This window comes from Micropterus dolomieu, linkage group LG07, assembly GCF_021292245.1.
Source record: "Micropterus dolomieu isolate WLL.071019.BEF.003 ecotype Adirondacks linkage group LG07, ASM2129224v1, whole genome shotgun sequence".
Lineage (NCBI taxonomy): Eukaryota > Metazoa > Chordata > Actinopteri > Centrarchiformes > Centrarchidae > Micropterus > Micropterus dolomieu.
The window spans coordinates 28,455,402-28,477,772 of NC_060156.1; the positions used below are offsets into that span (position 1 = coordinate 28,455,402).

At 39.8% G+C, this 22,371-nt stretch overlaps 1 protein-coding gene across 6 annotated transcripts in view; it reads right to left on the reverse strand.

Annotated features, from left to right (window-relative positions):
• mlphb (melanophilin b) overlaps window positions 1-22,371 on the reverse strand; it is a 47,120-nt gene that overhangs the window by 5,933 nt on the left and 18,816 nt on the right. For 3 of the 6 annotated variants that reach the window (XM_046053085.1, XM_046053083.1, XM_046053089.1), the window contains 8 exons: window positions 18,364-18,585; window positions 15,709-15,848; window positions 12,005-12,060; window positions 9,561-9,653; window positions 8,502-8,643; window positions 7,773-8,002; window positions 4,064-4,147; window positions 596-898 (listed from right to left, as the gene is read on the reverse strand). In XM_046053085.1, the coding sequence (XP_045909041.1) occupies window positions 596-898; window positions 4,064-4,147; window positions 7,773-8,002; window positions 8,502-8,643; window positions 9,561-9,653; window positions 12,005-12,060; window positions 15,709-15,848; window positions 18,364-18,585 (1,270 nt within the window). The remainder of the gene's footprint in view (window positions 1-595; window positions 899-4,063; window positions 4,148-7,772; window positions 8,003-8,501; window positions 8,644-9,560; window positions 9,654-12,004; window positions 12,061-15,708; window positions 15,849-18,363; window positions 18,586-22,371) is intronic. The other 3 variants (XM_046053084.1, XM_046053087.1, XM_046053086.1) reach the window with 3 other exon arrangements.

Here is a 22,371-nt window from a genome sequence, read left to right on the forward strand (position 1 = left end):
GTAGCGTTGTTACTTTAAAGAGATAGAAATGCCAGTGGAAACAGTTGAGGCAACTTAGCACAACAACTAAGAAGTTCTTGTTCTGGTCAGTTCTGTGTGTCAGAAACTGGGAGAGATGGTTGCAAAGGAAAAACAAACACTAAGGCTGAGTGACTTGATTTATGACTACATTATGTGCTTGAACTGGATTCCAGCAGAGGTGGTATGGAGTTTCACGAGGCTGGCTTTAAAGTACTGAGTGTGAAACAATCCAGATGTGCAGTATGTAAGAGTCTGATGAACTTTCTGGCATTAAATGAAGCGTTAATCCAAGTAAGAATGCTTCGATTCCTATGTATGTCTGATACATGTGGAGAAATTGATTGACAATAAAGCTGACTTTGACTTTGTTTGTGATCACCATCCATCCATCCATCGTCAACCGCTTATCCTGCGTACAGGGTCGCGGGGGGCTGGAGCCAATCCCAGCTGACATCGGGTGAAAGGCAGGGTACACCCTGGACAGGTCGCCAGTCCATCGCAGGTTTGTGATCACAGAACTGTATTTTCCTGTGCTAATGTTTTGCTCATTTAATTCTGCCACAGGTTTCTCTACCTTCTGAGAGTCAGTCAGCTGAGGCTGCTCCTCCTCAAGTCTGGAGACAATGATGCTTGCTCTGGATGTGGGTCTGGTAGGCAGTCTGGTTGGCCTGACATCCCCATCTGGACTCTTCCATGCTGGGATCTCTTGGGAGGAGTGTGGCCTGTTGGGCTCGTCCTCATCAGAGGTTAGGCTATGGTCACTAATGTTGTCCGTCATCTCGAGCAGCTTCTGTCTCAGTTGCTGCTCCTCTAGGTCGACTTCCTCAAACTGAGGAAGAGGAGAGGGGCTGTTTGGAGTCAGAGGATCCTGGTTGGTCTGTAGGGACAGAGTGTAGAATATGTGGTTAAATCTGCTTGCTTACCTAAGCGGCAAACCTGCCTCATACCTACAGCATTAACGCTACTTCCAAAGCCAAGGAGCATATCATTTACTCACTACATTACTTTGTGGGATTACAGATGATGTTAGAAAAATTCACACTCAGTTCATACGACAATGGTTTACACTCCAACAACACCAGCCAAACACTACCTAAGATGCATCTGTTAAACATGTGAAACACAAAATAGTGCCAATAAAACATACCTTTAAGCTATGTGTTGTTTGTCCGAGTATGTTTTTAAATGGTAACCATCCCAATATTGTCACCTTATGAATAACACTGGCATTTTATTTTTATTAACAATGCTGTCCTCTAACACTAGGGCAGTGGTGGTGGTGGCGGCGCATAGATAAGATGCTTGCCTTTGGTGTGGGAGACCTGGGTTCATTTCCCACTGTGAGACATCCACCATTGTGTCCCTGAGCGAGACACTTGACCCCTAGTTGCTCCAGAGGCGTGCGACCTCTGACATGTATAGCAATTGTAAGTCGCTTTGGATAAAAGCGTCAGCTTAATGTAATGTAGGGCTAACCCTGCCATGCAAGAACAATGGAGCTCCTGCGTGTCTTTTATATGGATCATCAACTGAAGAGGATGCTGACTTTTTGCCTGTGACATGTAGTTTTAGCCTCGGCCTTTTAGCATGATGTCATGCATGTATCCATTGTGTGCATATTTAAGTCTGCAGAAAGTATTTAAATGCCAGCTGGAGATGGAATTTTCAACTTATTAACGGTGACCGCAGAGCTAATTAGCTACACCTGATAAAACATCCTAGCAACAACTGCCATTTCAGATTATAGAATCTATAGTCATTGGCTAACACGAGAAGTCCCTTTATTCCAACAAATGCTTCAGTTTTTTAATTGGTGAATTTGCCACTGCATGCCCAGTTTAAGAATGGAAAGCTTAACAGACGTAGCAACACTAACTAAGTGGTGTGGGGCTTTGCCAACGGTCAGTTTCCATCATGTGACCAACAGTGATAAAGTGTTGACTTGTCCAGCTGTGTTTGCCCTGTGTTCTGTGATCTTAAACAGGAACTAGCAGGTCTAGAAGACAAACAGATGGTTTATACAGTACATTGACACGTGAAAGCATGAGGACTGTCCAGGTTATTAAACTAATCAGATGTAAATGAACACAGACGTGTTGCGTGCAGGCTCTGCTCTGATCAAATTGGCACAACATGTGCTGTATGCAAGTTGTGGTTTCCCAGAAGAAAGAGGAAAAGCATGAGTCTATCAACCATTGCCCTCATTTGAAGCAGAATAGACAGGCGAGCTGAAGTTCTGTGTTCGTTTACGATTTGCTATTTTTGTGAGTTGACTCATTCTCTGATTAAAAACCGACACCAGACCCACATGAGACATCACTGTTGATGAGAGGAGGATGACTGTAAGAAACTGTGTGCCTCTCTTCATTTTCAGAATGCCTGAACAATCAGCGGCAAATAAAATACATAATTATTTGGAAGGATAGGTTAAAAAAAACATATTATCAAATAAATAAACATCTCTACCAGCAACCGTTGGCCGCTATCTTTGGGAAAGAAGGCCCTTAAAGCTGCATTGATCTATTTATACATCTAGCAGACGCTGTCAGACAATGTCAGCATTCATGAAAATTCAATTAAGCATGGTGGAAGGAGGAGTGATGGTGCCTTCTCCTGTTGCAGTTTTCTTTCCTGAATGTTGCTTTGGACACTTTTTGTCTGTAAGTATTTTATTTAGCATTTTTTGGCTTTTGTAAAACTGAGCAACTGAGCAAAGTAGGATTAGAACATTGATAGCTAGCATACCTGGGAGGGGTGAGAGTAAGCACAATGCCTCTCTTATGTATTGGTTATTTAACAATTTCTGTTTACCATTTGTGCTTTTGTTAAAGTTTTACGTTATATGATTGTTCATTAAATATGTAAGAAAAGTTACCCCTTGTGTTTACCGGAGCACTTCACACTGTTAGATAACTTCTTCTCTTGTCTAGCTTTTGAAAAACATGCAACTCAGACAGTATACCCAGAACATTTCCCCCTCAATCCTCACAGACTTTAATCAGCAACAGCTGCAGGGGGGTGCAAGTCCTGTCAGAGGAATGTGACAGGACTGTGTGATCAGTTGCATGGGTACATGCATTCCTGCATTTCGTAATGTTTGTTGCTCAATCACCTGTCATTAGTATGTTTATTTCTACTTTATGTTATATATGATCAGCTGAAGAACACTAGTCCTGTATACATGGTAACATGTTCTTGCCAGCTTTTTAAATGTTTGTAGTTAAAAATGTAATTCTCCCCATCATGTAAAAGAGCCTAAGTCACTCGCTTCCACTTCCGGTCCATGGGATTTTATTTTGGAAGAAATATGTACGGTAGTCAATGGCGAGAGACAATGTATTTTTTTATCCCGTTTGAACTCTGCCCTAAATTACAAATATGATGTCAATTTAAAAGATAATTTTGTCTGTCAAGAAAGTTGCAGTTTGCCGTAAATCAGTAAAGTTACATATAGTTTTGTGTGAAAACCGCTCAATGAACTACATCTCTCGTCTCATACAATATCTGTCACAGACATGTTAACGCAGTAATGCTAGCTAACATTCATTGATTGGTTGCTGCTAGCTGGATAACTTAGTTATGCTCCACGCAGAAATATATCGCAGCTGATGAGTTTGATCCAAAGACTCAGTAACGTTAGCTTCAGTCATTGAGAGAAAAAGTTACGACGTCACATATGCGACTTTTGTGTTTGTGGTATTTGTAATTATGTATTTTCACAGTCTTATACTTCAACAGTTTTACATCAAACTGTGACTTTCTTGACTTTTAAATGTATATTTTAAATTGACCATCATCATATGTGTAATTCAGAGCACAATTCAACCAGAATCAAAAAATTGTTGTCTCTTACAGTACATATTCCTTCCAAAGTAAGGTCCCATGGTGGTCCACCAGAAGGGGAGGGACTTAGGCTCTCTATTCCCAAAGTCTCCTTCTACAACACCTTGGCTGGGGTTTGATGATGATGACGAGGAAGAGGAGGAGGAGGAGGAGGATAAGGATGTGTTAGTAATTGTGGTGTGATATTTAAGGGATTTACCTGGTCGTATGTTGAGGTGACCTTCTCCTCTAAGTGGTTCAAGAAGGTCTCAATGGCTGACATGCGTCTGTTCAGGTCAGTGATCTAGATAAAGACAAAGAGAGTCAGGGAGGCTACAGTCAGATGTTGAAGACAAGATAATATATCAGAAGCGTAGAAAATTGATTGTATTAAGGAACACACATTGGAGAAATTGAGAAAGATTACCATGTACATATGGTTATTACTTATTTCAAAACAAGATGTACAGTACATCTAATATATAGTACTGTTGAAATTACCCTCTAAGTAACAGTGTGTCATATGCTATCAATTTCACTCAGAATAAACAAATCAAATGACAAATTGGCACAGAAATATGTCTTTCAAATACAGATGGCCTTCAATTTATTCCCCTCTTGATAAAATCCATGCTGTTCTTTCACATCGTCTCAACAGAGTCTGATCTATGAGGCAAGTCAGCTCATTTCCAAATCTGATTTTACGACAGCTGAGAGGGTCCTCTCTTAAATGACTTGGATGAAGCCACAACAACGGTCCAGAAGCAGAGAAAAAAATATAGGTTCAAATCTTTAGAGATTTTACTGTATATGACATTGTGTTTCTTTTTCACATGTATATAAAAGAAATCCTCCTCCATTCCTTGGATAATGGGTCATAATCTTATACTATTGTTTTCTCTGGGTGCAGAACGAGTTATATTCACATCAGGAAGTAAAGCAGACAGTCATCAGACGACTGTTCCTCTTAGACTATGTCCAAATCCTGCCTATCAAACCCCTTCATTCCATGACTCGGTATCCAGCTAAACATAATGATTTGTTTGTTGACAGTGCTGGGGGCAGTACACAGCAATTCAGGTCCTTCAACCTTTATTTTAATGCTCAACTTGGACATTTACTTGTTGCATATTTGGCCATGAAAAACTATTTAATTAACATAATCAACTTCTTACCATGAGTGATTTTTTCTCCGTTATCGTCTCACTGGTTTAAAGTGGGTGTGGCCCAGCTGGATAAGGTAATGTCACGTACTGAGACTTTAGCCAAATTACATAAATCAAAATTTAATGTCAGTTGTCGGGCTGTTAACTTATGTTGCCAGGCCACTGTTTATCAAATCTGAACAAACCACACTGACAGATCTGAATGGTAATCGCTTTTTTAGCTGACAGAAAGCAATGATTTTCTTTGATTGTTGCTGATATTTTCATGAATAGTTAAAGTAGAAAGGGTGTAGACAGCTGTTTTGATTAAAGTAGAAGCCAATCTGACGCGTGTGAGATGAATGACTGAAAAACGCGGCTGAAACGCCTCCTGTGCAGACACAACATAATAGTCCAAAATTTCATGTAGGTGCTCAGTTGAGATCTGTGACTATGAATGAATAAGAGTGTATGATTCATGTCATTATGAGCCCTCGCATTTGTTAGGTTTCTCCACTCATTTATTTATATTTTTCCTTAAACTTGTCATTCGTCTGTATATCAAACCTGTAAACATATTAACTTTGCTCGACACTATTTAAGTCCCTACATGCCCTGGGCCAATCCAGCCTCTGTGCTTGTTTACTCATCCTGAGATCTTGTTCCACAAACATCATCAAATTGATGATGAACTCCTGACTTTGAACCTCGCTCGGCCTCTTCAGTGTTTTTCAAATCCGAATCAAACTGACAGGAAGCGACACCCGTATGCAGGGTGAGTAACTGGCGTCTGAGTAAGCTTGGACCTCGCAGCCAATGAGAAACGTCACGGCTGTCTGACAGGCACATGTTTGGACTGCATGTTTTCTGCAGTATCCTGTTTGTGTCTCCCAGTGTGTTGCCCAGCTGTGAAACAAATTTGCCATGACACAAGATATCGAAGGTGGTAATCGGCACAGCCAGGTGGGACTGATAACACCAGCCCTTTGTTGTCATGGCTTCCTTCCACTACAGAGCTTAAAACCTTCTTTTGTTTTCCTATTCCTTATCTCTCATAAGTACAAAGAACATCTTTCGATTCAGATTTTACCTCAGTGATTAACCATTAAGTTCCACAGTGTGTCTGAATCAACTTATAAACACATGCTCTCAAAATGGCCCATGAGGACACATGTAGACTCATTGATGTCTGAGAGCAGTAAAAAAAAGCAGCCTTCTCAGTGTCAGCCAAACTAATGGTAAACACAGTTTTGTATCTGCTTCCCATGAACAGAACAGCAACAGTTGTTGTGATCCTTTCCAGGGACTGCATGCTAACACATAAATAGACACTGATGTAATGTATGTAACCGTCCTCTGATCTAGCAGCTGCCTCCCCCACATCACTCGACGTGTCAACCTGATAAAATTGTGTGTGTTTGTGTGTATCAACAAGAGCTGCTAGAGTTTTATGCCAAATGATTCCTCTTTCTTACAACACAAACAGGACAAGATTATGCTTATAATTCTAAGAGTCTGGTTTTTGGTCTTACTTTGCCCATTATTGCTCATTTTAATGAAGCAAATTCCTTCCAACCCGCCACGTTGCAGTGAGTTCGGAGCTGTAGCCTATCATGTGTTCAAATGTTGCTAGTAGCATTTTTCTCACTGTCCTTTTACCACACAAGGGTTTTTAAAAATCTGAGACTGTGGGCCTCCCCTCAGGCAAAACTTAGTAAAAGGCGCTCACTTTACCTCTTTTAGTTTACTTGCTTTTGGTTTCACTCAATTTCAGGATGCCTATGGGATCATGATTATGTAATTTTATCCCACAGATGCTCAACAACTGAGCCAAGAAAGCCTAATATTGCTGATAGACATAACTTCAGACAACACTAAAAACATTAAAAAAAGGTCTGTCCCAAGGCATTTATTAGTTTCTGACAGATAAAGTTGGGGAAAACTTTTCCAAAACTACTGTATCTCTGAACTCTCTCTATAACCAAATTACACATGTAGGCTAATGTGATCTCTTTTTGTTGACTAAAGTTATATATTTTTTACTTCCACTCATTGAGCCTTCCCTGAAACAGACTGGAGTCCCCCACCTCATACTCTGAAAACCTCTGTACTTCACAGTAAAGCAAAAGTGTGGGGAAAAAAAGTGTTCTTCTTTTAGAGACTTTTAAACTATGCCAAGGAAAATCTAAAACCATTAAACTTTTATAATCCATCATCAAAAGCCATATGGGTTGTGTAAACATCAATAAAGTTGATTGATATCAGAGAGAATGTTTTCTCAGTGGTGATTGTGTATGGAAGTTGAACATTGTGAGCTATGAATGTCATGTGTATGTGTTAACAGGTGCAGAATATGAGTGACTGATAGCACAAAATTGATTTTGACCTATACCAAGTAATGCCAGGGGCCCAATCACCATTATCAATACAGATATTGATACTTTTCATCAAAAGAAAGCCGCTAATGCACTATTATGTAGAGAAGAAAAACGGGTCATGATGTATGAGCTGAATACATAACTAATAGGCTTTTAATTGGGACCAAATAATTTTGCCAAACATGGACATTTCATTTTACTATTAACTGTTTAATCACATGTGTTCAGACATGGATAAATTAATTTGGCATCAATCCTATCTATCTATCCTATGATAGCACCGATACTCAAAACAAGATTTAATATCAGTAGTGTTGATAGTTTGGGGGATCAAAGCGTCTGACAAATGTAATGTAATGAGGATTTTATATGATGACTGAAAGATATTAATAATCATTTCAAAGACCTGCGGTGGAGGGTTCGGTGAGTTCAAGCTCTCCTGGGAGGTGTGGCTGCGGGGGCCCAGATGAGACTGGTAGAGAGGGTAGGGCTGGCAGTGGTCATCCTCATCCTCTAAATTATCAGGGCCCCTGCTGCCCCGGGGGCCCCAAACACGACCACTGCCGCATGAGGAGTAGCTGAGCCGGGAGTTGGAGCGAGATGGAATAGTGTGGTTGTCTGGGTATGCAAGGTCATCTAGAAAAAATATATGATCAGTTAGTGCAGACCAATCATGGCAGTCCGTATCTCTTGGTTGAATAGCTGAGTCTGTTAGCCTAAACGAATGTTGTTAGCTAGCTATCTAACTAGCCAACAGGCTAATATACTAATATAGAAAACCAAGCATTGGTATGATCTGGCACATCAACAGGTGCTGATAACAAGGAAATGTTGGTGGACAGAAATTGCGTGTAATGTTAGTTTAAGAATTAGAGACAAAAAATACATACAATGTGGAATTGTGGCTAGATTTGATGTAGAGAAGTAAACTGCTGTTCTGTCAATTTTTTGAGAGCGGCAGAGCTAGTTGGCCCTTTTAGCTTTCATAAGTAGGTTAATTGTTTCTACCACTGCAGACAGGGGTTCCTTGTGTACATGCTGTACATGTGAGCTGGCCATTCATATCCCTATGTACTTCCATGGAGTTCGCTGAAACCATTTACGTGACTTGAGACGTGTGTAATCCTTTCTTTACCTTGCTGTGGAGCCATTCCCAGGTCCAGACCTTTGTGTTGGTCCTCCAAAATCTGGCTGAAAACAGACGCCATATCAGCCTCAGCAAGCATTGACTCCCTCACACCTACATCCATGTCCATGATGTCCTGGGAGACTGGGGCCTACAAATGGGGATGGAGAGCGGTGAGTGCTACTGTGACAAATTGTTCATCGGTACAAAGGAGCTAATGTTTCAGGCTTTGCTAGAAAGTTAGCATCACAGGAAGAAGGTGGGTGAAGGCATTGGAGTTGGCAAAAAGGCATGATTAAATAACATGAAGGTAAGAAATAATAACACATTTTATTTTATTTATATGAGAACCAATAAAATTGTTTATTGCATTTACACATGTGATTAGTGAACAGATTGGAAGTATAGTAAAATTATCGTTAATGGTGGGACATGTTCTTATTTACACTCTGCATACAAATAACATTAATAATCAAAATTATGTATAATTAAACAAAGTTAATGAAGTACAATGGGCTGTGTGTTTTGACCAAGTCTATCTACATTTATTAAATAGCAACTGGGGTGATGCCTGGCCCCTTAATTTTTGTTTGGTGTGTTGGTGTTTGGTATGTTGTTGTGACCAGTACTGCAACATCTCCTCTACAACACTTGGCTTTCACACTTCATCAGATTTAAACAAAAGAGAACATTAGAGAATAAAGAGTCTCTTGTGATTCCCAAATGATACAGCCATTGTGAGTCGGTTTCACGCCCTTGAGTCTCTTTATATTTGGTGAAGCGCTGTCATGTCAGAGCATTTTGTTAATGAGCTGACAAGATGTGTTAGTGTCTGTGCTCACTAGCATGCACATTTGGATTTACACAATAAGTGTATTGTGGCCAGATACGAGAATGAATAATGACAGTGCTCAACACTAATGTAATATTGTTTTGCCAAACCAGACAGTATTTGGCAAAGATAGAAAACAGTGGAAGAAGAAACAGACAGAAGGCCCCTTGTATGAAGGCTTGGAGATTAGTTGGGTTTGTGGAAAAGCTGGTTCCCAGAGTTTCTCCAGCCTTTACCTGATTTGACCGTCTTCTTGATTCGACAGAGTAGTCATAGCCCAGCTCAAATTCAAAGGGGTCGACAGTTAGCCGCCTTTTGGCCTTTTTCATCTTTGGAGAGCAGAGAGGGAAACACCATCACCAACAGAAAGGAGAGCGTAAGGACATAAGAAAGGTAAAAGTATAGACCCCAGGAGAGGAATGATTCAGTACCAAAGAAATCCTCACCACTGCAAGACATCTCACATTGACATACTGTTTTCTTCAAAGCCTCACATGAGATTAACAAAAATCAAGCACCATGTAACCAATTTTAGACTTTTAGTGCATGCGGGTCATTTTATATTATCAAATCATATTATCAACAAGAAATGATTCATGCTAATCATTTCTTTTGGAGAACATTGGCCCTAGTTTGTTTCTCTCATGTATTACCATTACATTTAAAAACATACCTGGTGATCCTTAAAAAATCCAGAAGGATGATTAACATTTGTTGCAATCCGTCTGCACTACACAAACCCAGAATAATGCACATGATCTGCAAATAGTTGTATTATTTCTCTATTCACTTTAATATTCTTATATAACTTGCATTGTCTATTCCATATTTATATATTTCTACATTTATTTATGTCAACTGTATGTTTGTCTACGTGTAGCACCTTATCACCAAAACAAATTCCTCGTATGTGTAAAACACTACTTGGCAATAAAGCTCTTTCTGATTCTAATTCTGATTCTGATTCTGAACACCACTTATTGCTGTCCTCCAAGTATTGCTAGAGTCCTCAAAGACCATCACCATATTCTATTAGTTCCACAATAAAAATCGCATCTATCCTATACCAGTATAAATACTAAAAGAGTTTTTTAAATTTTGGTTCACATCATAGAAATTGAGCATGTTGCTGGCTTCCATCTTTGTTTGGATTAGAAAAAAGGGTGTAACTCAAAAAAATGTTTTTTTTTTAAAACCGTACAGCAGATATTTTAGACCCAGATGGTATAAAGTGTCTTTGAGGATTCTGAAAAGAAAAAAACTTAAGACAGCAGTAACTGCTGTCATACATATACCTAGATCGCTAGGTATGTGTATTTTTGTGAAAAACAGATGCTAGGTAGTGTGACTTAAATGTAATGTTATTACACGAGAGGCACAACTTGGGGCTGCTATGCTATTTGGCCGTGTAGTTTAGAAAGACAGGGACCAAGGTTCAAGCCCTGTGTTGTTGACAGAAGATTCACTATACTCAAGAATCCTTGAGCAAGAATCCATACAGGCTCCAAAAACTATCCTGTAGTTAAACTATAACTTCCTGTAGGTGAAACTACAGGACTATTTCTTACAAGGACCAATGAGGCAGTACTCTATTTGGAACAGTAGATGGCACTCTGTCTAAGTGAAAATGAAAGAAGGGATGCATGGAGCGCCATTTGGCTTTGTAGTTTGTCTTTTTGTAACAGCCATCAAAAGTCAAATCATGTAAGATGTAAATACAATCTTAATCAGTAGTCACAGCGAAAACAAAGACAAAACATCCAAAGACCCTACGGAGCCTCAGAGTCCTGTCAACATTTTTTTCCTGCTCAGCAGCCGCCGGAGTGATTGAAAATAAACAAAGCTTAGCTCCCTCATTACACAGAGACTGTGGTATAAACAATAGTAGTTTTGGTTTTATGACGAATTCCAGTGGACTCCGTGCCCCTTTTTTACAATCTCAGGACTTGAACCAGAGCCTCTTTCAGCTCTGCTCGGACCCTTTTATGTGTGCGATTATGTATGACAGCCTGGTATTTACCCATAATACACCACTGCCAGTGCAGTTGGACTGTGCCTAACCTTAATCGTCATATGCTGTCAAAGCATTCCCAGTTGTTCGTGAGAGCTGGCCCATGCAGAAAACACCTCTGCTTTTTAACAGAGAAAGGACCAGAGATCCCCGCTGATCGCAGCAGTTCCTTAAAAATGTTTTTTTTCTTTTTTCTTTTTTTTTTAAACATATGCATGCAAAATGATGACTTAAACTTGAATGAAATTCTCTGTTTTGCAGATGATTCCCCTCATGGAAACATCTTTTATTTAAGAAACAGGAAACATGTTAGGTGTGGGTAGCAAATCTACAGAACTGAAGTGAACCAGGTACTGATTGTGGGTTTCCACTTGTCGAGGCCTCAACATAAATCAGCAGTGAAAAACACCAGAACTACTCATGTTCTGCTGTCTGGGTACAAATTGATACTTTTTGTTTTATGATGCATAACACTGGAATGCTTTCTGCTGGCCATAAACGCATTAAACTTAAGGAGGCCTGCCTATCTGCAAGATGCCAATTTATTTAATGGTATCAACAAGCAAACAAAGATTAAGCAGTTCATAAGAAAGCACAAGCATGGGAAAGAACAACATGCATTAGTTCTCCAACCATAAGATGAAGTTATTAAAAAATGCACTGCCTTACCCCTTCGTAGTGCTGTGAATCTGTTGCGTCCATACTGTGCTCCTCATATCCATCTGCTGATTAAGAAGGCAGACATGTTAACGTTAACCTAAAGCTAGAATAACTGCATGGCAATATACTGCACAATGAAGACTATGTTTTCTGGAAACTAATGCAGTGCACAAATCAGATCTGGCATGTCTCTGTGCATTTGTGAATCTCCCATGTGAGCAAACCTAAGAGTCACATGCAAATGGAGTTCACCACCCAAACAGTGCACCTCTCTCAAACCAGCTAGATAACTCTTAAGTGGCCTTTACTTTTACAGCAAGATACACACTGTACATCTAGCAGAAAAACTTTTTTACTTCTACCTGGAAGAGCAAACTCTCATGTGTACCCCCCCTCTTTGTGAGAGTGTTTATGAGTGGGTTGCATTTCTACGTAACAGTTCACTGAAAGAGGAAGGGGTGGGGGTGGGGGCTAGAAACAACAAGAGAAGCAAAAGTTCAAGAATGAACAGAACAGTTTAGGCCCATGCACATTCCAGTAAACAACTGTGAAGAGTGACTGCACTACTTCTCTATAATTTCCAACATCACCCAGTTTTCTAGATTTCACTGATTTGCAGAAAAATGTACAGATGGATACAAAACACACTAAAAACTACCATTATTACAACTAATAGCGCTATGATGATAATGATATACTAAAGTAATAGTTGCCGCAAACAGTTTTTGTTTGAAAGACCCACCCTGACTAAAACTTCCCTGGCTTTGCTCTTCTAGTCTCGATATGCCAATGTGAATAAAAGCCAGGAGAGCCCTGACTGTGCCAGCCTAACCACAACCTTTTGGTCTGTTCCCAAGCTACTGGACTCACTGTACGAGACATTCGAAATGGCAAGGTCTAAATGAAGCATTTTAATAGTGTAATGAGAACATTCAATACTGAGATAAATTTCCCTGATGTAAATTATAGTGTTTGTGTTTACAGTAACCACCATTTTATTGGAAACTAGGCAGCCTACTAGTTAATATGTGACTCCAGAATGGATGTAAGGAAGACCACACACATGGCTGGATTAAGCCTCTGACGGGTGAAAGGAATGTGTGAGCTGATCCATATTTGTGGAAATCTGGTGAAACACAAATTTATTTAGGAATATGAAGGGCCTCTTGCCACAACAATGAAACAGGTAATAATGAAGGGCCCACCTTAAAGTTGTTTAATGCATATTCCCACACAAATCCAATTTCTTAATGAAATTATTAAGAATGAAATTAAATAATTAACCCATGATTTTGGCTGTGGGTCAGAAGGTATAGCTTGTTGCCCACTGATTAAAGGGTTATCAGTTTGATCCCTAGCTCCTAATTCATACTATTTTGGCTATCTGTAACTGTAATAAACAGCTCCGCAAATTGGCAGTATTCAGGTAGTCCTTACTTTCCAGATAAAATAATAAGAAGCAGCAGTAGTACAATTAAATTTAGGAGCTGGGGTTGGCCAACTACTTGAGTGAAGTAACTCCTTTTTTAAATTTTTTTTACAACATTATATGAACAAAGGCTCTGTTGTAAGCATGACTGTCACATCTCCCCATGCGCACATGACACCCTCTGAGCTTTGAGGGCCCAATGGACCACAGTAAAAAGAGAGCAAAAGAGAGTGTGTGTGTGTGTGTGTGTTTGTGTGTGTACAGTCATGCATGTTGACTTCCTTCCAGGAATGTCTCCATGCGATGAGCTGCTGATCACTTTAAGCATAATGCATCTGTTAACATGCATATTTATGACTGGGTTTCATAACTACAACCTGCATCTGGGCACCCTCTGCGAGCTGGATTCCACACAAATACTTCACAAACAATAGTTTAGTTCTCGCTCCCTCTCTCTGCTTCTGGTCAAACTGTGCAGGGGAACTCTGAGGGACTGGCTCCTTCAATTCCAGGCACAGAAAGGGGGACATGTGACTGGAAGATCATAAGGCCCTCAGGGCTAAGCCAGCCAACCAACTCACTTTGTATCCCTTCCCAAAATCCTTGAGGGTGACTCAGCGTAAGCTGTACCAGGAGTTCCGGCTGTCTCCTCATAATTCGTTGATCTCCTGATACTATGATCTTACTTGGAGACCTTCTGTGTATAATATGACTAAAAAATAATTTACAGTGTGCTTCAAGGGCACTTGTTTTATATGCTCTGGGTGTGGCCAGAGGATATTGGCAATGCTTTGAGAGCAACTTAAAAAAAGAGAGAGCAGAAAGTGCTGGAAAGATTTTGATGAAGACTTCTGCTGTCACTGCATCAGACTTTAAACATGAGCAACAAACATAAACAGTACCTTTAACCACATTATTATTTCTGGTAATAATGTCTCAAGAGGTACATCAGGCAGTGTAAATGTTAAAAGTTTCCAAGCACTGGTCAGTTAAGGACAAAAACCTGACAATGGAGGACCTGGCTGTATCCAGGCCCGAAACACTAGTCTGTGACAGCACTCAGCCTCGCAGCTGTGAGGAGCCAGATAGAAAAAATGAAAGATGGAAGAAATTAAATCCCCGTGACAGATTTGGCAGCCTGCTGATGGCTGCCTGCTATTTGAAAGCCTATCTTTTTATCTGTGACACAGTGTCACAAAAATGAAGGTCTCATGGACAGGTGGGTGACAAATTAAAGAAAAGCAGCAATAGAAGTGTCTTAGTAAAGTGTTAGGCTGCCAGTAACTGACAGGGCAGCTTAATGCTCCTTGTTATAGCTTCTCAAAGTGTATGGAGTGTTGAACACCATTCTTTCAAATGATATTCCCTAATATAGTGCTTTTTATGATGGTGGGGAGCACTGTGTTATCTCCCATAGGTGTTCCTTTGGGTAGAGATTTAGTGACTGTGAAGATAATAATCGATAATGTCCGTGCTGCTTGCATGAACTTGAATAACCTGCATTTTATTGTAAACTGGTATAATGTGGGCTGTCTTCACATGCATTACCAAGTTCAACTTGAAAGTGAAAAGTGACGGAATGCACACATGTGATGCAGTTGTCATTGTGATGTTTTACCAATTTTACAATTCTGGAGTGTGATTCAAAAGGCTGATGCTGTACATATTTTCTATGCAGTTCCAGTACAGTATGCAGCTGTTGAATCTCCTTGAAGCCTTTCATTTATTGGGGATTTCTTATGGTAAGCTCAAGCAGACTTCCAGCAGTGCTCTTTGACTCTGGTGGACTCAACTTCTGACCTGCAGCACCTCCCGAGGGCTTGTAAAGCAATGAGTGGAACAGATTGAAATGTGTTATGGATGCCCCTTTAAAGTAATCTTGACCTGGGACCTGACATTCTACCACATTTGTAACCTTTGATTAGTTCTGCTTCACATTCACACAGACATTCCCACAGTTTACATGACTGCAATTTTTAACTCATGACCGCGCAGCAGCTTCAGTCAACCTGCAGAGTTAATCTCTATGCTGAAAGGCCTCAGCGACAGTATTTGTTCAGTAAAGGGGTGTTACTCTTTTACTTACCACATACAAATTTTCAAGTGGATCATGGATTAAAACATTCCAGGCACAAGTATTAAAATCAATTTTTCACAGCAAGCATTATCTTTGGCAAACCTCTAAAACCCTTCAAAAACCAATTTAGTAACAAATCCTCACATTTATTATCTCAACAAAAAACCACCCACAAAGGAATCTTGAAAACAAAATGAGACTACTCACCTTCAAGGTCATTCTGAGAGCAACTGTGTTCTCCACTCAACCTCTTGAAGAGCGATCGCATCACCTTGGCACTGCCGAAGCGCTTAAAGCGGGCCCGAACATTTTCGTGGTACCACTCCAAAGTACCAATCTTGAGGACCCTGTGCAAGAATGGAGGAGACAAAATAGGTACTAATGACTTCATACACAGATAAGTCTCCCATAATTTCAGAAAATACTCATTCAATCATCATGGACTGAATATACTTCTTGTGTTGCACAAAGCAAGAGTACGAAATGATTGACTGCTCTGTTGAACAAACAAAATTGTGGAGCTCCTGCTTAAAATGTGCAGCTTTAAGCGTGCAATGCATAGCATGATATTTTCCAGACGCTGGCTACCCGAGTTCAGTGAAAGGGCTTTTCAGTGCTCGGCCACGTCTGAACACTAGTACAATGGTTACATATGGAGCCGGAATGAGCTGGTTGTATTAAATTCCATTGTTGCAACCAACATAGCTTGGTTGTAAAGGAGTAAAGGAGATCTTAGCTGTGTCTGTTGAAATGACAATTGCCAAAACATCCATCAAATGCTGTGTGTGCTGTCAAAGCATGCGTGAGTAAGACACCGAACCCTGCTCACAGAGTAGAGGTTGCTCTCATCAAGATAATTAGTGGAATGAAATTTTAACGTCCACAGGGAGCAGGAAAGCTCTTCGCTGAATCTGTTCATTCTTAGTTTTCTGTAGCTAATATTTGTTATTCATGTCACCTAGACTGATCGTGTTTGGGCTGTTTCAAAAACACATAACTCACATACTGCACTTGCTGCCAAGTCAAACCAAAGTATTTGTCCACTAGCTTCTGCAAAGCTTACAAATGTGTTGATAACTGTAAGTACACTCAAAGAAAAATCACTTATTCAATGAGTTTAGTCCTGATCATCTGGGTATTCAAACCATAAACTCAAACCAACATGTCCGCATTCTCATAGTATTTTAAACAACCTTTGAATATAGTAAAAGGGAAGAAGATTTGTTGTGAAAAATACTTGGGAACTAGGCCAAGCTGTCCAGATGCGCAGTTCTCCAATAGAGTATTCATAAGCCAGTGAACCCCCAAAATCAATCCCATTAGCACCTAAAGAACAATTAACAGTTTACTCACAGCCTGTACCCATTCACAAGTTATTCTGCATTCCTTTAGCATGGTTAAAGGCATGTCAGCAGGGATAACCAATGAAGTTCAGGCATTGATTAAAACTTGAATTTATACATGTTTCATCATACAGTGAACATTCAGTATTTTTAAAAATAAATGAGTTGGGGCGTCCTTTCCCAACCTTGAACCATGAAGTTGCCAGATACATTAATGGGGTTGCATGAAGTCGGATTATGTGGCATGACCTGGCATTGAGTGCAATTGTAGTGAAGTAAGCAAACCTTCCTCTGATGCATGGTAAGCTACCAAGCTAGCAAAACATTTGACTGGGTAAGTGACTTATTCATCTGTGCGATCTCTGAAAGATAAAGGAGAAGGGAATTTGCTGTGCTGGCACTGGCACCCTTTGTATGAGGGTGGATATGGTGCTTTTGTTGCAGGAAATCAAATCGTTGGTCCAGGCTAGACGTAACATGAGATGTGCACCCTCAGCTGCTCATTTGACTGTAGGCAGCAGCCATCTCTTTTGACTTGGCAAATGAATATCAGTGTCAGCATCGAGGTGAATGCAGACTAAATCAGATCACAGAGCAAAGAAAGGTCTTTAAATATCTGTGGTGACAAAAATTTGGCTCCCAAGCCAAAAAGGTGCTGATGTGTGCTGTATGTAGAATGTGTGACATATCTATAAGCAATGTTTGGTAGCCCTTGGGCTGCCATCTTGGCAGAGCCAAACAATTCAAATTTGGCAACACCTGTTGATAAAGCAAACATGCAGATTTCCAGAGAGGATCTGAGTGGGTCTCAGCAAGAGTTTGGGTTCTGGAAAGGCAGACAGTAGCCTTAAGACTTTGCTCTTTGATAAAGCTCATAGTTAGAGCTGGCTTAGGTGAGTCCTGAACCATCCCTTATATGCTGCTATGGGCCTAGACAGGTGCAAGACTTCCCATGATGCACTGAGCTCTTCTCTTCTCCTTTCTTTCTCCATCTTCCCTCTCCTGTAGTTTTGTGCCTTCCTATCCCTCTCCTCTCTCCTTCTGTTGCTTTGTGCAGGTGTTTCTGGTTCTGGAGCTGTGAAATCTGGATCTGTGGTTGGTGGCAATCTTCACCTGCTGCTACTACAATTATTATCATTAGTCCTATTATTATCACTACTATTGCTATCATTATTAGAAATTGTTAATTGTTATTAATTGTTATTCATTTTCCACCTTTACTGTTGATTTGCATTTCTGTGCGGATATTGCGTTGCCCCCCCAACCAGTGGAGGCATGTGCCACTGTCGCCAAGTACTTGCTCATGATGGGAATTATTGGGTCTCTCTAAATTATATTACAAAGAACAAGGTCTAGATGCTCTATATGAAAAGTGCAATGAGTAAACTTTAGTTGTGTATTTGCACTATATAAATAAAATTGAATTCAGGTGAATTGAAGAGAAATATTGGCAAGATTTTCAGCTTTTGGCCACGATGCTGCAATCACTTTCAAAAACTGCTCATTAATTATTTCCTACCTGGCCATGCGACAGGGATCACACACCCAGCCATGCTCCCTCTTGTTGTAACGACTACAGGATTTGCAGATGTAGAGCTGGCAGTCCAGACACTGACGCTTGCTGTTGACCAGGAACTTGAAGGGCTGGAGACATCGAATACAGTACGACTCAGTCAGGCTGGTCTGATTGCCCAACAACTCTCTCTTGGTGTCTTCTTTTTCAATCTTGGTCTTTAGCTCCCTAAAAAAAGATAAGTTAGGAAATATGAAAGGGTGACTATGAAAGACAATTTTCTTTGTAAATATATTGCTTAGCGTCCTGTAAAAATGCTCCCGGGTAGGCAGACTACCAACTAACAAAACAAAGTCAAACAACAAAAAACTTATCTTCCAAATACTTAGAGGATCTTCACATCTATTATCATTTCAGTAGTAAAAGCTACGCAAATGGCAAAATGTGTTCAACACTCCATCCACTTCAAGATGTGTTGAAAAGCATGGAAAAACATTAGAGCGGTGCTAGCAAAATGTGATACAAAACACAGCTATTCACTATAACAAGTAAACTATATTTCTTAAAGGAAACTGAGTTTATATCTTTGAGTCACAGGCTAATGTCTTGAAGTTAATATGCAGAACTCAGCAAGCAGAAGTAACCATAAAACATCACATAAAAGTGTCCAATATTGACTTTCTAACACAGCAATATCACCATCTGGTATGCTAGGCAGGCTAATCAAACTGCGGTAATAAAAGGTCTGTATGTAAAATTGAAGCAGAGTTGATGTACTGCTAACTAATGTATTATAACTGCAGAAATAAGTAAAACTTTTTTTTTATGTTGACCTTGGTACATGAACTTGTTTTGCCCAGAATGGCTTGGAATGGGGTTTCTACACTGTTTACTCAGCCAAATTTGGTACCATCATGCCTGCAAAAAGAGCAAAACCAAAACTTGTGCTCACTTTATCTGGCAACAGCACTAATATGGCTGGAGAAGCCACACAGAATTTCTGAGCAGATGGAAAAACTGTGGTTTGCTAAGAAATAAACCATCACCTAACTCTAAAATCTCATAAAATCACAAATGGCCATTTTAACATTTCTTTTATGTATGGGTACATCAAGTGAGACAGCTTTAGAGTTGTGAGCAGGTATGTTTTTGAACTTTGGACAGACCCAGGCGAGCTGTTTCCCCTTGACTGTAGTATTTATGCTAAGCTAAGCTAACCATGTCCTACACTTCTCGTCACTCTCAGAAAAAAAGCGAATAAACAAATTTTCCCAAAATGTTTAACTAATACCATTTCATTATACAGAGATTTTATGAGTCAAATTTCTGGCTGACAATCATGAGTAAAGAGATGGTGTGCACGGACGGGAATACATGGCTTTAATCTGGCAACCTCATGTAAATATTACATCAGTCTTGTGACATGGAAAAGTCGGTGAAGGCAGAAAACACTGCAGTGCTTCTCCAGAAAACATTTAGTGCAACGCTTACAAATAAGAAAAAAATTAGAAGACAGAAGTATAACTTTACTATGCATGGCCCCTTGCACTGGATCATTCATAATATATATATAGTAAATAAGCAGTGACGTTTTGAGCGGCACGAGTGAGGATTTTTTTTTATATTACTCAATGTATTTACCTACACTATACTTAAATTAATGAAGCCTGTGTATGTATCAGCATAGAGGCTCATTTCTGTAATTCAGTTTCACCTTACCAGCTGAGTGAAAATATTGTTGTTTTTCCAAAACAACAATAGAGACCAGGAATGTGGGAGAGAGGGGTGAAATCGAACCCGGGCCGCTACACTGAGGACTTTGTGTTTATGGTGTGCATGTGTAGCAGGTGAGCTAACCAACACCCCTCCAAAACACACTTCTAAAACACTTGCATGCCTATGTTTGTTTAACTGTCTCAAGGTAAGTGGCATCATTCAAACTTAAATGAATACTGGTTTAGTTGAAGCCTCATATTATAAATGAAAAAAAGAACAAGCTCGCCCATGTTCTGTTACACACAGTATAAAATGAGCAGTTAGTTGGTGGTAGACACATTTTTACTGAGTTCTCACTAATGATGGGTTGTAATGAGTTATTTAATAACACACTTTATAGTCACATTTCTAGGAGAAATTCATTTTGAGTAATTATATTACAACCTCTATTTCTTTAATTAGTTTTCCACCTTATAAATCAAGATTGACTTTGTTCAGCCTCACTCTGAGTTAGCAGAGGAAAAGTTGCTTTCTTCCTTGAAATGTTCTCACTACATTAATTTTATCAATGTCTTTTATGAATGAGTAGAAAGATGCTCACCTATTATATTTGAAAGTATTCTTAAGCTACTAATTAATACCTGTACAATACAATAAGTGCTGCAATAACCTTTACTCTCCCCTGTGTGACTTGGCGGCTCCTTACATGTGTCATGAACGACTTCATTGCTTCACAGCAGACTATTCTCTTCAGCAATGTTTAAAACAAACTTGTGCTGATTGTTGGAAAATGAACAGTCTCACTCAGCGCTGCCAGATGCTGACAGTAGCGGAGAGGAAAAATTCAGATAACAAATCCCAAATGTCACACAGCGTGGGTGGATTCTGGCAAAACACCCACTGAGGATGAGAGGATACTTATTGTTTATTAAAGCTTTTTTTAGGGAATGCTTTTTAAATCATAGCCCAGCTCATCGGGATAAATGGGATACTTTGTAAGTAACCATTTGCAGATACAGCTGCTGGCCATTAGCGATGTGATTTAAAAGTAATATCTGTTGAATCTGCCCTCTTTGAAACATCAAATCCCACAGATTGGGTATACAAGATGCACTTCTATGATTCAAATAAGATGTAGGCAATGTCCACGCCTTCTAAGCACTGATACATAGCTGGCAAGACCAAATCTAAAAGACAAGTGCAATGGCTTACCAAGAGTAAGAGTCTGTGAGTGAGAGTGGTGCCCTCTGCAGGGGCTGTCAGCAGCTTATAACTGATGTGACAAACAGCAACGTTTTTTTAAGGTTTAGTATAGCTTTAAATGCAGACTGCTGCCCTTATATTTCTTGTACCTCCTTAATTTATTCCAAACAAACTGCTTTTTCATCTGTATATGTGAAAGCGCTGATGTGCACCAGACGATTTGTTCTTGGCAATATTTAAAGGTTTCTGTGAACGATTGTAAAAGAGTGGATTGATGTTTTGTTTGTCTCATTCACATGCACGAGGGCACACATGTGCGCACGGTTGACGCAAAACACAATCCTGCCACTGTTTTCACATTCCACTGCAAGCTAGTAAACATGGATAAAAAACAATTCAAACATTTAAGAAAATATTGCTTTGCAAATGTTTTATGAGGGAGAAAATTTACTCAACACGGGTAATGTAAACATAACTTTTGCTTGTTTATAAGAAAAGCCCCAGGGCACCGTTAGGGTGAGACCTTATAGATATATACATGGAAAAGTTATGTCTAGAAACTGCACAACAGCCCTTGTGAGATTTCAAAGAGATAAATGTAATTTGTCTTACATGAGATTGTTTTATCTTTCCTCTCCTTCTTTCATGCTAAATAAGTCATAAAAAGATTTACACTATAAATACACTGCTCAAAAAAATAAAGGGAACACTGAAACGACACAATGTAACTCCAAGTCAATCACACTCCTGTGAAATCAAACTGTCCACTTAGGAAGCAACACTGATTGACAATCAATTTCACATGCTGTTGTGCAAATGGAATAGACAACAGGTGGAAATTATAGGCAATTAGCAAGACCCCCCCAATAAAGGAGTGGTTCTGCAGGTGGTGACCACAGACCACTTCTCAGTTCCTATGCTTCCTGGCTGATGTTTTGGTCACTTTTGAACGCTGGCGGTGCTTTCACTCTAGTGGTAGCATGAGACGGAGTCTACAACCCACACATGTGGCTCAGGTAGTGCAGCTCATCCAGGATGGCACATCAATGCGAGCTGTGGCAAGAAGGTTTGCTGTGTCTGTCAGCGTAGTGTCCA